The sequence below is a fragment of the Staurois parvus genome, unplaced genomic scaffold (assembly GCF_062004578.1).
Source record: "Staurois parvus isolate SC_StPar_1 unplaced genomic scaffold, SC_StPar_1.0 ptg000224l, whole genome shotgun sequence".
NCBI classification, from domain to species: Eukaryota; Metazoa; Chordata; class Amphibia; order Anura; family Ranidae; genus Staurois; species Staurois parvus.
In genome coordinates, this window is record NW_028318020.1 from 925,421 (window position 1) to 937,693 (window position 12,273).

General features: G+C 46.7%; 2 protein-coding genes across 2 annotated transcripts in view; one reads left to right on the top strand and one right to left on the bottom strand.

Annotated features, from left to right (window-relative positions):
• Nucleotides 1–10,989, bottom strand: part of LOC149460609 (NACHT, LRR and PYD domains-containing protein 3-like) — a 41,173-nt gene extending 30,184 nt beyond the window's left edge. Inside the window, exons 1-3 of the mRNA XM_089679438.1 lie at nt 10,693–10,989; nt 3,189–3,249; nt 812–1,114 (exon numbers count right to left, since the gene is read on the bottom strand). Coding sequence (XP_089535564.1) covers nt 812–1,114; nt 3,189–3,249; nt 10,693–10,989 — 661 coding nt within the window. The remainder of the gene's footprint in view (nt 1–811; nt 1,115–3,188; nt 3,250–10,692) is intronic.
• Nucleotides 1–12,273, top strand: part of LOC149460606 (uncharacterized) — a 345,151-nt gene that overhangs the window by 50,683 nt on the left and 282,195 nt on the right. The window lies entirely within an intron of this gene.

Genomic DNA, 12,273 nt, shown 5'->3' on the forward strand with positions numbered 1-12,273 from the left:
TTCTGCACTTCTTTATATGTTTTCCCCTCTCCAATCAACTTTTTAATCAAGGTAAACTGTTCTTCTGAACAATGTCTGGAACGACCCATTTTCTCAGAATTTCAGAGAGAAATGCACTGTAACCAGCATGTACAACATTTGCTGCCTTCCTTCCTTAAATAAGGGCAATAATTGCCACCTGTTTATCAAAGAATGAATGACCTCACTAATAGAACTCCACACTGCTATTATTTTGAACATTCCCCTTTCAATGAGTGATTCAATGACACAGAATCAGCAGCATGTATGTCATGACTGTTGGGTCTGTTGGATTTCTATGACTCTACTACACCTGCTAGGAAATTATTTGCCATGTAGAAATATCATTTCCACCAAAAACAGGGATTGATCCAGTTAGTGATGTCTGACTGCTAGTATTTTGAACACAACTGTATATTTATTTGGTTCTTGCTGGTGAGCACTCACTTTATGCAGCTTGCTCTGGATTCGGATGTCCTGAATAGATGCCAATATCAGAAGGCTCTTCTATTAAAGGGACCACATCTGCTGACAGAAGATCGCAGAGCTGATACAATACATAGAGCTTGTATGTGGTTTATAACTGATGCAGCCATACCTTCTGGTGAGTGCAGTGTGGAGGTGGTGGTGGACACAGTGGAAGCGTGTACAATAGTATTTGAATCATCTGGATGTCACTTAAGGGAATAACACCCACAAACTTGAATTTATATTATATATGATTCCTAGTTCTTCCTCACACAGATATTGATCAGGAATTGGTAGGAAATGGTCATTATAGATGGGAACTCACCATTTTGTGCTCTGCTTTCATGGAGGTCATTTGCAGGTCCCATCAGACCAATCAGTGTAAAGACTTTAATGGAGACATCCAGAGCCTCTTCTTCTCCATATGTGTCTATCAGGAGGTCCTTGGTGGTGATCCAGTCTGCATTCTCTAGTCTTCCTCGAGGGATGGGATGTTTATCTCCATAGGAGAAATCCGACAATCTGTTCCTAAATCTCTTGAAGTCACATTCTTTCAGATCCTCCAGAGAATATATGATAAGATCCCCGGGGGTTACATTCTTCTTTCTCCCAACACCAGGAGCCATCCCTGCAGACAGGAAAATTCCTAATCATAAACATTCATCCTGATTGGACGATTTCTGACACATGACAGCAGAAAAGTCTGTAATGGCAGCCAGCAACACTATAAAGAGCATATAGAAAGGAAAATATCCCCCAATATAGCTATATGTATATTACCCTATGGAGAGATTGGCTTCTCGGTGATAATCCTACATGCCTACCTCTAGAATGGTGACTTTCCACTCAGACGGATGAATATTGGCTGCAAACACCTACAGTCAGGGTCTACTGATAAAAACATTATCTTCACAAATAATCCCCATAATGTGTCTAACAGGCTTACTTCCTATGATCATCAACTCCATTTGGTGGCCAAAATACAGTATTTTCTTGAAATACCTCATTCAGGAAGATCTGGCTTTATGACTGCTAGATGGAGCTACTGATCATATGAATTATTATCACCCCAATATTATTTTCATTTTTTCTTTATGTAATCTTTTCCAGCAAGTTACAGGTAATAGGTAATAAAGGTTTAGGTGTCACATAGACAACAATTAGTAGAATACATTGTAATTGAGATGTTATCGTACATCATTAGATATACAGCATGAATACCAGGAATTATACATAGTAACATACGACAGTGTAATATTTCTATTCGTCAGATCTGTATAACAATAGTCAGTACCTAGGGTAGGTAGTGTGAAATATCAACTGTAACATTGGGAGAAAAAGAATTTCAAAGAAGCAGTCATTTTCATCAAGCCCTGTTCACATCCAATGATTTGGGATCATGGGCTGAATTGCTCGATTCTGCCTGCGATTCCAAATCACACTGCAGTGCTGCACACGTTTGTCTGCCATTCACTTTTAATAGTACAAGAATGCAGTGCGGTGTTTCCGTGATTGTCACACAATTTATCATGTAGCAATCAGAGCAATGGAGAACCCAGAAGTAGATTCAATGTCAATCACAATGAACGCCAACCACCAACCTGAATGAAGAGAAAAAATCTTGCTGTTTACTGAACACATCCTTTCCCATGTCTCATTGTGTCACTGAATGATACCACCTCATGTTTACCTGTCATTCAGCACTCTCAAAAAAGGTAAAAAATAGGAAATAGGACAGGATAGGAGAGCAGACATGTTTGGTCAAAGGGGGCTTCCATATTACAATAAGCTCCTCCCCCTGCAGATCCCCACCACCACAGTCCAGGGTTGTGGGGAAGAGGCCCTTGTCCCCATTAACATGGGGACAAGATGCTTTGGGGGAGAGTCCCCCTCTTCCAAAGCCCCCATGTTGAGGGCACATGGCCTGGTATGGTTCAGGAGGGGGGCTGCTCACTTGTCCCTCTTTCCTGGACTGCATTCTTGGATAAGGGCCTGTTATGGATGGGGGGGCCCATGTTATTTTCTAATGCCGGCTCTTCTTTTGTTTACATTATGCTGTAAGCAGGGAATCCCAGTGACAGCAGAGCAGTCATAGTTGTTAAGGGTGCAGCTCCGTAACAACAAGCTGTTCACAAATCAGTTTGGATCATTTGTTATTTCAGATGTTTCAAACATCCAAATGAAATAAATTAATTGTGTTGTTTCATTATAATTTATTTTGGCTTCATTGTAATTTGTTACTATTGTTTTTCAGATATTTGGATACATCCGAATCTACAAATAACAAAAATTTTGTACGAATTTCGATTCGTAACGAAATTAAAAAAAAGAAAACCACATATGTCTACACAAACTCATAGCAATTTTTTCATGCGTAGACATCCTACTGTATATGTATGGATGACCATTTTTTAACATCAGGTTTAATAATTGTTTCATAGTAAAATAAAAGAAACTATCAGTTCGTAAAAAAACCTTATCCCTTGAATAGTAATGTGTTGGATCAGAGTGAACTCCAATTACCTGCAAATTTCCCAACTGAAGAAGGCTCCTGAACTCTTCTAATGGGTGGAGTGGCCAGATGTCTACAGGATATGTCCAGACTACAGAGATATAGGACATCCTATCATCTAATTAAAGTCTCTGGTGATGTGAGATGGAGGAAAGACATTGGAAAGGATTGTCAGGATCAGCAGTCATACCTGGTGAGGAGGAGGATGCAGAGGAAGAGGTCCCCGAGGAGATTACCTGAGATAACATCACCTGGAAGGAGCACAAGCATTAATAAACCCATTTGTAGAGTGATGAATAGAAACAATAAGGAGGATTTTGTTCCCTTAAGTGGATAACAATTGGCTGCCTGGTTGTCCAATCAGAGAATAGCAGATTTGGATGGGCTTCTGTCATTTACAACCCATAACTAGGAGTGTCAATCAGTACCTTCATTCTGGCATTCATCTGATTGGTATATTGTTTAGGGCCAGACATGAGTCTGTTGTACTTGTAGAGACCAACTCCACAAATCTGTGCCATTCATAACTAAGACTGGTACTAATCAAAACCAAAGTATCAGCCAGTAAGTTGTCTGCAGAGAGGCCAGGTGATACTCCAGGTTTGTGGTCACCTAGGGGAAGGGAGGTGAAGATTTAAGGGACAGTTAGGGTCAGGGGGTTGGGAATAAGATTAGACATGAAGGTTGGGAGAAGGGACATAGTATGTTTCAGGGTGATAATAAGAGGAAATGGGGGATAACAGGGAACCCCAACATCTAACACTTGGATCTGGGTGTCTAAATTACCATCTTGTGATATATTTGGGTTCCTCTCTTCATCTGGATCTACTGAGATGTTGGATGTGTAAGGACATTGTAAGTAGATTTCTGTTCTACTCAATCAATTTATTTCCAACATTTTGTAATACTCAGAATTGTACAGAATCTACAGAGTCATCTGAACATCCATCCCTTCCACTCTATATTATGTCCCTCCAGTAATTGGAATAGGATAAGAAAGGGTAGGCTGGGACCTGCAGTTCCCCACAGCTAGAGAGTTTACATAGCTGGACACATAGGAGATATTAGTAGAAGGATACTGTGACTTGTAGTTCCCAATGGTCAAACATCCAGGGGATATCAGTGGAGGGAAGCTGAGACATGTAGTTTCCCCATGGTCAGACATCGAGGGGATAGCAGTGGAGGGAAGCTGAGACATGTAGTTTCCCCATGGTCAGACATCGAGGGGATATCAGTGGAGGGAATCTGAGACATGTAGTTTCCCCATGGTCAGACATCGAGGGGATATCAGTGGAGGGAAGCTGAGACATGTAGTTTCCCCATGGTCAGACATCGAGGGGATAGCAGTGGAGGGAAGCTGAGACATGTAGTTTCCCCATGGTCAGACATCGAGGAGATATCAGTGGAGGGAAGCTGAGACATGTAGTTTCCCCATGGTCAGACATCGAGGGGATAGCAGTGGAGGGAAGCTGAGACATGTAGTTTCCCCATGGTCAGACATCGAGGAGATATCAGTGGAGGGAAGCTGAGACATGTAGTTTCCCCATGGTCAGACATCGAGGGGATAGCAGTGGAGGGAAGCTGAGACATGTAGTTTCCCCATGGTCAGACATCGAGGAGATATCAGTGGAGGGAAGCTGAGACATGTAGTTTCCCCATGGTCAGACATCGAGGGGATATCAGTGGAGGGAAGCTGAGACATGTAGTTTCCCCATGGTCAGACATCGAGGGGATAGCAGTGGAGGGATGTATAGAATTGTACAGACCCTCCTCTCTATTGAATACTATCTATAAGATGCAAAGTGTTAGCTTTATTATAAAATAAGGAAATATATCAATATTTGCATCATTGTATGATGGTTCTGGTTCTCCTAGGTGTTTGGACTCATTGTTTGGTGTCTACTCAACAGCTGAACCTACAGAATTACACATACTTTTGGATTCATAATTTATAACCCAATACATTATGAGTGTTTGAAGACTATAATTACTAAAATCCTACCTGTACTACTTATATAGGATGCAGCCACCAGTCCCTTCTATCCATGTGGTCAGGTCAGGAGGGTGAAAAATCCACGATGATCTCTAAAAAAAATTACAATTGAGAAATGCAATCATATTATTGTCATATCTGAGGGGTCCCATCTATCCTAGTGGGTATACTCCATGTGTTTTATCCAATCCCAGGCCAGAAGAAATAGTTTTTATTATCTATACCATGTGCCTGTGTTTATGTGTGTCTTACTTTTTAACTTCTGTTGTTTGTAATTGTTATTACCAAAGTGCACTGCCCACCTAGAGATATAAAAAATAAAATGAATACAGTCCTTGATTTCTCTGAATATCACAACGATCTGTAGAGGCTGTGACTGGAGCGCTCATACTAACTTTAGAGGTGATACTGGCTGCTTTATCTAACCTGTACTGCTAGTGAGAGCAGTGTGTGTGGTCTGTGATAACCTGTGTGCCTTTTTTGTTGATGGCCGAGTGTACTGATCAGTGGTGTATGGAGGAAAGCTTCTCAAAAGCCCATAATTATGTAGGTTGTAATAACCTGAGTATTAGGTGTGTGTTGTTTATGGTTACTATCTGTGTCCACTTTGGGTAAATTTAGATTCCCATGAAAATTTTCCAGCGTGCTGGTGATTTCCAAGAACACATGATGGATGGTAATATATTGCTTTTTGGGCCTTTTATCACTGTACCTCTGTACCTTAACGTCTGACCAAATCCCCCTCTATTCCATGTAACCATCCTCACAGTGATGAACCTCCACCATTCCATATACTAATCATACAGAGGAGCCCTTACCATCCCACCAGCTATTGCAGCCTATGGCCATAGATCATCCCCTCCAGTGTCCTGTTTATAATGAAATATATACATATGATAAAGCCTGCCCCAATCCCTTCTCCTCCTCTTTCTCACCTCCAGCACCATCATATTCTGATGTACTTAGCAACCATACTGGCTACAACCTAACCTGGCCTCTTTTGTTTAACAAAGAAACTCCTTTCAGGGATCCTGAGATCAGAGACAGGTTGATCATTAGAGAGAATCCTGACACTATCATGAAATGTGGTGAAGAGGTCCTTACAAAGAATATCCTCAAAGTGGCACATTTTGTGCTCCATATTGGGATGGAGGCCATGGATCGGTCATTTTGTCCTTGTATAATAGTCTATTAGATGGGCAGTATTGTCCCGGTCTTGGTGTAGCACACACGGGCAGTGTTGTCCCGGTCTTGGTGTAGCACACACGGGCAGTGCTGCCCCGGTCTTGGTGTAGCACACACACGGTCAGTGTTGTCCCAGTCTTGGTGTAGCACACACACGGGCAGTGTTGTCCCGGTCTTGGTGTAGCACACACACATGGGCAGTGTTGTCCCGGTCTTGGTGTAGCACACACACGGGCAGTGCTGCCCCGGTCTTGGTGTAGCACACACACATGGGCAGTGCTGTCCCGGTCTTGGTGTAGCGCACACACGGGCAGTGTTGTCCCAGTCTTGGTGTAGCACACACGGGCAGTGCTGTCCCGGTCTTGGTGTAGCACACACGGGCAGTGCTGTCCCGGTCTTGGTGTAGCACACACGGGCAGTGCTGTCCCGGTCTTGGTGTAGCACACACGGGCAGTGCTGTCCCGGTCTTGGTGTAGCACACACACGGGCAGTGTTGTCCCAGTCTTGGTGTAGCACACATGGGCAGTGCTGTCCCGGTCTTGGTGTAGCACACACACGGGCAGTGTTGTCCCGGTCTTGGTGTAGCACACACGGGCAGTGCTGTCCCGGTCTTGGTGTAGCACACACACGGGCAGTGCTGTCCCGGTCTTGGTGTAGCACACACACGGGCGGTGTTGTCCCGGTCTTGGTGTAGCACACACGGGCAGTGCTGTCCCAGTCTTGGTGTAGCACACACACACGGGCAGTGTTGTCCCGGTCTTGGTGTAACACACACACGGGCAGTGTTGTCCCAGTCTTGGTGTAACACACACACGGGCAGTGTTGTCCCAGTCTTGGTGTAACACACACACGGGCAGTGTTGTCCCGGTCTTGGTGTAACACACACACGGGCAGTGTTGTCCCGGTCTTGGTGTAACACACACACGGGCAGTGTTGTCCCGGTCTTGGTGTAACACACACACAAGCAGAGTTGTCCCAGTCTTGGTGTAGCACACACACACGGGCAGTGTTGTCCCGGTCTTGGTGTAGCACACACACGGTCAGTGTTGTCCCGGTCTTGGTGTAGCACACACACGGGCAGTGTTGTCCCGGTCTTGGTGTAGCACACACACGGGCAGTATTGTCCCGGTCTTGCTGTAGCACACACACGGGCAGTGTTGTCCCGGTCTTGGTGTAGCACACACACAGGGGCAGTGTTGTCCCGGTCTTGGTGTAGCACACACACAGGCAGTGCTGTCCCGGTCTTGGTGTAGCACACACACAGGCAGTGCTGTCCCGGTCTTGGTGTAGCACACACACACGGGCAGTACTGTCCCGGTCTTGGTGTAGCACACACACACGGGCAGTACTGTCCCGGTCTTGGTGTAGCACACACACGGGCAGTATTGTCCCGGTCTTGGTGTAGCACACACACGGGCAGTGTTGTCCCGGTCTTGGTGTAGTACACACACGGGCAGTGTTGTCCCGGTCTTGGTGTAGCACACACACAGGGGCAGTGTTGTCCCGGTCTTGGTGTAGCACACATGGGCAGTGCTGTCCCGGTCTTGGTGTAGCACACACACGGGCAGTGCTGTCCCGATCTTAGTGTAGCACACACACACGGGCAGTACTGTCCCGGTCTTGGTGTAGCACACACACGGGCAGTGTTGTCCCGGTCTTGGTGTAGCACACACACGGGCAGTGTTGTCCCGGTCTTGGTGTAGCACACACAGGCAGTGCTGTCCCGGTCTTGGTGTAGCACACACACGGGCAGTGTTGTCCCGGTCTTGGTGTAGCACACACGGGCAGTGCTGTCCCAGTCTTGGTGTAGCACACACGGGCAGTGCTGTCCCAGTCTTGGTGTAGCACACACACGGACAGTGCTGTCCCGGTCTTGGTGTAGCACACACACACGGGCAGTGTTGTCCCGGTCTTGGTGTAGCACACACACACGGGCAGTGTTGTCCCGGTCTTGGTGTAGCACACACACACGGGCAGTGCTGTCCCAGTCTTGGTGTAGCACACACACACGGGCAGTGTTGTCCCGGTCTTGGTGTAGCACACACACACGGGCAGTGTTGTCCCGGTCTTGGTGTAGCACACACGGCAGTGCTGTCCCAGTCTTGGTGTAGCACACACGGGCAGTGCTGTCCCAGTCTTGGTGTAGCACACACACGGGCAGTGCTGTCCCAGTCTTGGTGTAGCGCACACACGGCAGTGCTGTCCCAGTCTTGGTGTAGCGCACACTTGGCAGTGCTGTCCCAGTCTTGGTGTAGCGCACACACGGACAGTGCTGTCCCAGTCTTGGTGTAGCGCACACACGGCAGTGCTGTCCCAGTCTTGGTGTAGCGCACACACGGCAGTGCTGTCCCAGTCTTGGTGTAGCGCACACACGGCAGTGCTGTCCCGGTCTTGCTGTAGCACACACACATGGGCAGTGTTGTCCCGGTCTTAGTGTAGCGCACACATGGGCAGTGTTTTCCCGGTCTTGGTGTAGCGCACACATGGGCAGTGTTGTCCCGGTCTTGGTGTAACACACAGGCAGTGGACATGTACAAACACAAACAGGTGAACAGCCCCCCCTCCCCTGTCCCTCCTTAGCACTCCTTTATGTTCCCCTCACCTCCCTTCACTCCGGCTATAATTCTTCCAGCATGGCAGCAGACCAAGCATGCGGGTTAGGGAGAGGGGAGGTGGAGAATGCACAAGGAATGAAGCAGCACACAAAGGTTGGGGATTCCCCTTCCAGACACTCAGTGTGTGATGGGGACAGTGCTGGTGCTGGCCTCTCCATGCTGTGAAGGCTCAGGTGACCCAGAGTAGTGAGCTCCTGGGAGGTGAATGAGAGGTGACTCCAGCTCAGGTCTGCGGAATGCAGGGAATTAGGCCCCCTAATGACCCCGGCCAGTCGGCCCCTGGTTAAACAAATTAGGCAGCTGCAAAGCCCCCAGGAGTGCGAGGTCTTAGGCAACTGCCTCATTTGGCTAATTAGAGAGCTGCCTCTGATAATAATATTATGTGAATGTGGGGGAGGGGACATTAGAGTGTAAGCTCCTCTGGTACAGAGACTGATGTGACTCTAGGGGAGGGGACATTAGAGTGTAAGCTCCTTTGGTGCAGAGACTGATGGGACTGTAGGGGAGGGGACATTAGAGTGTAAGCTCCTCTGGCTCAGTGTTCTCTGTACAGCGCTCTGGTATATGTATATATAACTGTATACGTGCAGCAAAGATCGGTATTACCTGAAGAATGTTTGTGGTTTTCAGTCTCCTTATCTCTAGAAGTATCTCTGTAGATGAAGATTTGTGGTAGTGAAGCTCTCCAGGTCACACGTCTCTCTGGGGGGGTCACGTTTCTCTCTGGGGGGGTCACACGTTTCTCTCTCGGGGTGTGTAGTGAACAGAATATAGGAGGAAATAGTCCTTTGGGATAAATGTTTGATTGGTGAAGGGGGGAGGGGCTCACTTTACAGGTACACATTGCTGACAATGGAAAGGGCTTGGCAGGTTGTTGTGGAATTTCCTGATCAGGAAATGTAAGTTGGTTCCTGCAGCATAGAGCCTTGTGCATGGTGAGGGGGGCTCCAGGCATCTTTTGGGGGGTGCTATGCTGGTGCTTGGAGAATACATGGAAATGCTTAGTCAGAAATGAACAAAGCAATGTTATGTAGAAACCATTCACAGTGCAATGAGAAGACGGTCCCTCTTGAATATTGTTAGGTGTGTGCCGAGGGCAGTTGTCTAAAGCATCCCTAATATTGATGGGATGAAGAGCAACGCCTTGAAGGAATTGAAAAGAGAAATGTGGTGCCCTATGCATGCTGCTGCCCACTGCTTTGTAAGGTATTAGCAAGAAAACATTTGGCTGGCATAGCACGCTTCCTATACATGCTTGTGGCCATGACTGAAAAAGTGGCCATAGTCAGTAAACTGGGTGTTGCTTCACATGGTATGGTTGGTATGGTGCCACCTTCCCTTCTGGTGTATTGCTACGGTAGAGGCGGAATAGGACCTTGGGGTACACTGAAGAGATTGTCCTTGGGGTACACTGAAGAGATTGTCCTTGGGGTACACTGAAGAGATTGTCCTTGGGGTACACTGAAGAAATTGTCCTTGGGGTACACTGAAGAGATTGTCCTTGGGGTACACTGAAGAGATTGTCCTTGAGGTACACTGAAGAGATTGTCCTTGGGGTACACTGAAGAGATTGTCCTTGGGGTACACTGAAGAGATTGTCCTTGGGGTACACTGAAGAAATTGTCCTTGGGGTACACTGAAGAGATTGTCCTTGGGGTACACTGAAGATATTGTCTCTGGGGTACACTGAAGAGTTTGTCCTTGGGGTACACTGAAGAGATTTTCCTTGGGGTACACTGAAGCGATTTTCCTTGGGGTGCACTGAAGCGATTGTCCTTGGGGTACACTGAATAGATTGTGGGAGTAAAATAAGCCCCATTGTTGGTGTCAGTGGTAGCATTACTAAATTACCCCAGCAAATGTCAGGGCCACAATAACCACATCATTTTGCCGGGGCCAACAAGAGCAACCTCCAGCATTGTGCCAGAGCCAACAAGAGCAACCTCCAGCACTGTGCCAGAGCCCACAAGAGCAACCCCCAGCATTGTGCCAGAGCCAACAAGAGCAACCACCAGCATTGTACCACAGCCAACAAGAACAACCACCAGCATTGTGCCACAGCCAACAAGAACAACCACCAGCATTGTGCCAGAGCCCACAAGAGCAACCCATAGCATTGTGCCAGGGTTCACAAGAACAACCCCAATCATTGTGCCAGGACCAATAAGAACAACCCTGTCTCCTGGAATCTCTTCCATGCTCTTGAGACCGTGCTGGGAGACACAGCAAACCTTCTGGCAATGGCACATATTGGTGTGTCATCCTGGAGGAGCTGGACTGCCTGTACAACCTCTTTATGGTCCAGGTATGGCCTCATGCTACCTGTAGTGACACTGACCCGAGCCAAATACAAAACTAGTGAAGAACAGTCAGAAAAGATGAGTAGGGAAAAAATGTCAGTGGCCACCTGTAAAACCGTTCCTGTTTCTAGTGCACCTATTGTTAGTTTCATTAACACCAAAGCAGCTGAAACTGAGTGTATGTGTGTGCACGCGTGCGTGCGTGCGTATTCCTATTTCATATTCTATGAAAAGATCTCCTCCTCCATATAGATATCCCAGAGTCCATCCATTTTGTGGCTAAGTGACCATTCAGAGTCCATGTCAGACATTAGATAAAGGTAACAAATCCACACATGATCAAAATAACCTGCACCCAATATATCCTTAGAGGGCTCCCAAGAAGGTCTAGAAGTCTCAGTTGTTACCTGACTTGATAATAATTAAATCATTATATAAAGTTCTCCCAACTGTGTAGATTAACCACCAAATAAGTGAGCTGGTTCCTTCACTTCTGGTCATTATTCCCATATAGGGACTGCGGTGACGGCGTTCCTCACAAGCCGTGGAAGGACTCCATTCCTGGATCTTTGGGCTGCACTGTACCTGTGTAATAGTGATGACAAGAAATCACATTTCTACTCTCTTGTGTGTTACTTACCTTTGCTGAATAACCCATACCCTGATATTACACTCAGTGGTGCCTCCATTGCTGAATAACCCATACCCTGATACTACACTCAGTGGTGCCTCCATTGCTGAATAACCCATACCCTGATACTACACTCAGTGGTGCCTCCATTGCTGAATAACCCATACACTGATACTACACTCAGTGGTGCCTCCATTGCTGAATAACCCATACACTGATACTACACTCAGTGGTGCCTCCATTGCTGAATAACCCATACACTGATACTACACTCAGTGGTGCCTCCATTGCTGAATAACCCATACACTGATACTCCACTCAGTGGTGCCTCCATTGCTGAATAACCCATACACTGATACTACACTCAGTGGTGCCTCCATTGCTGAATAACCCATACCCTGATATTACACTCAGTGGTGCCTCCATTGCTGAATAACCCATACACTGATACTACACTCAGTGGTGCCTCCATTGCTGAATAACCCATACCCTGATACTACACTCAGTGGTGCCTCCATTGCTGAATAACCCATACACTGATACTACACTCA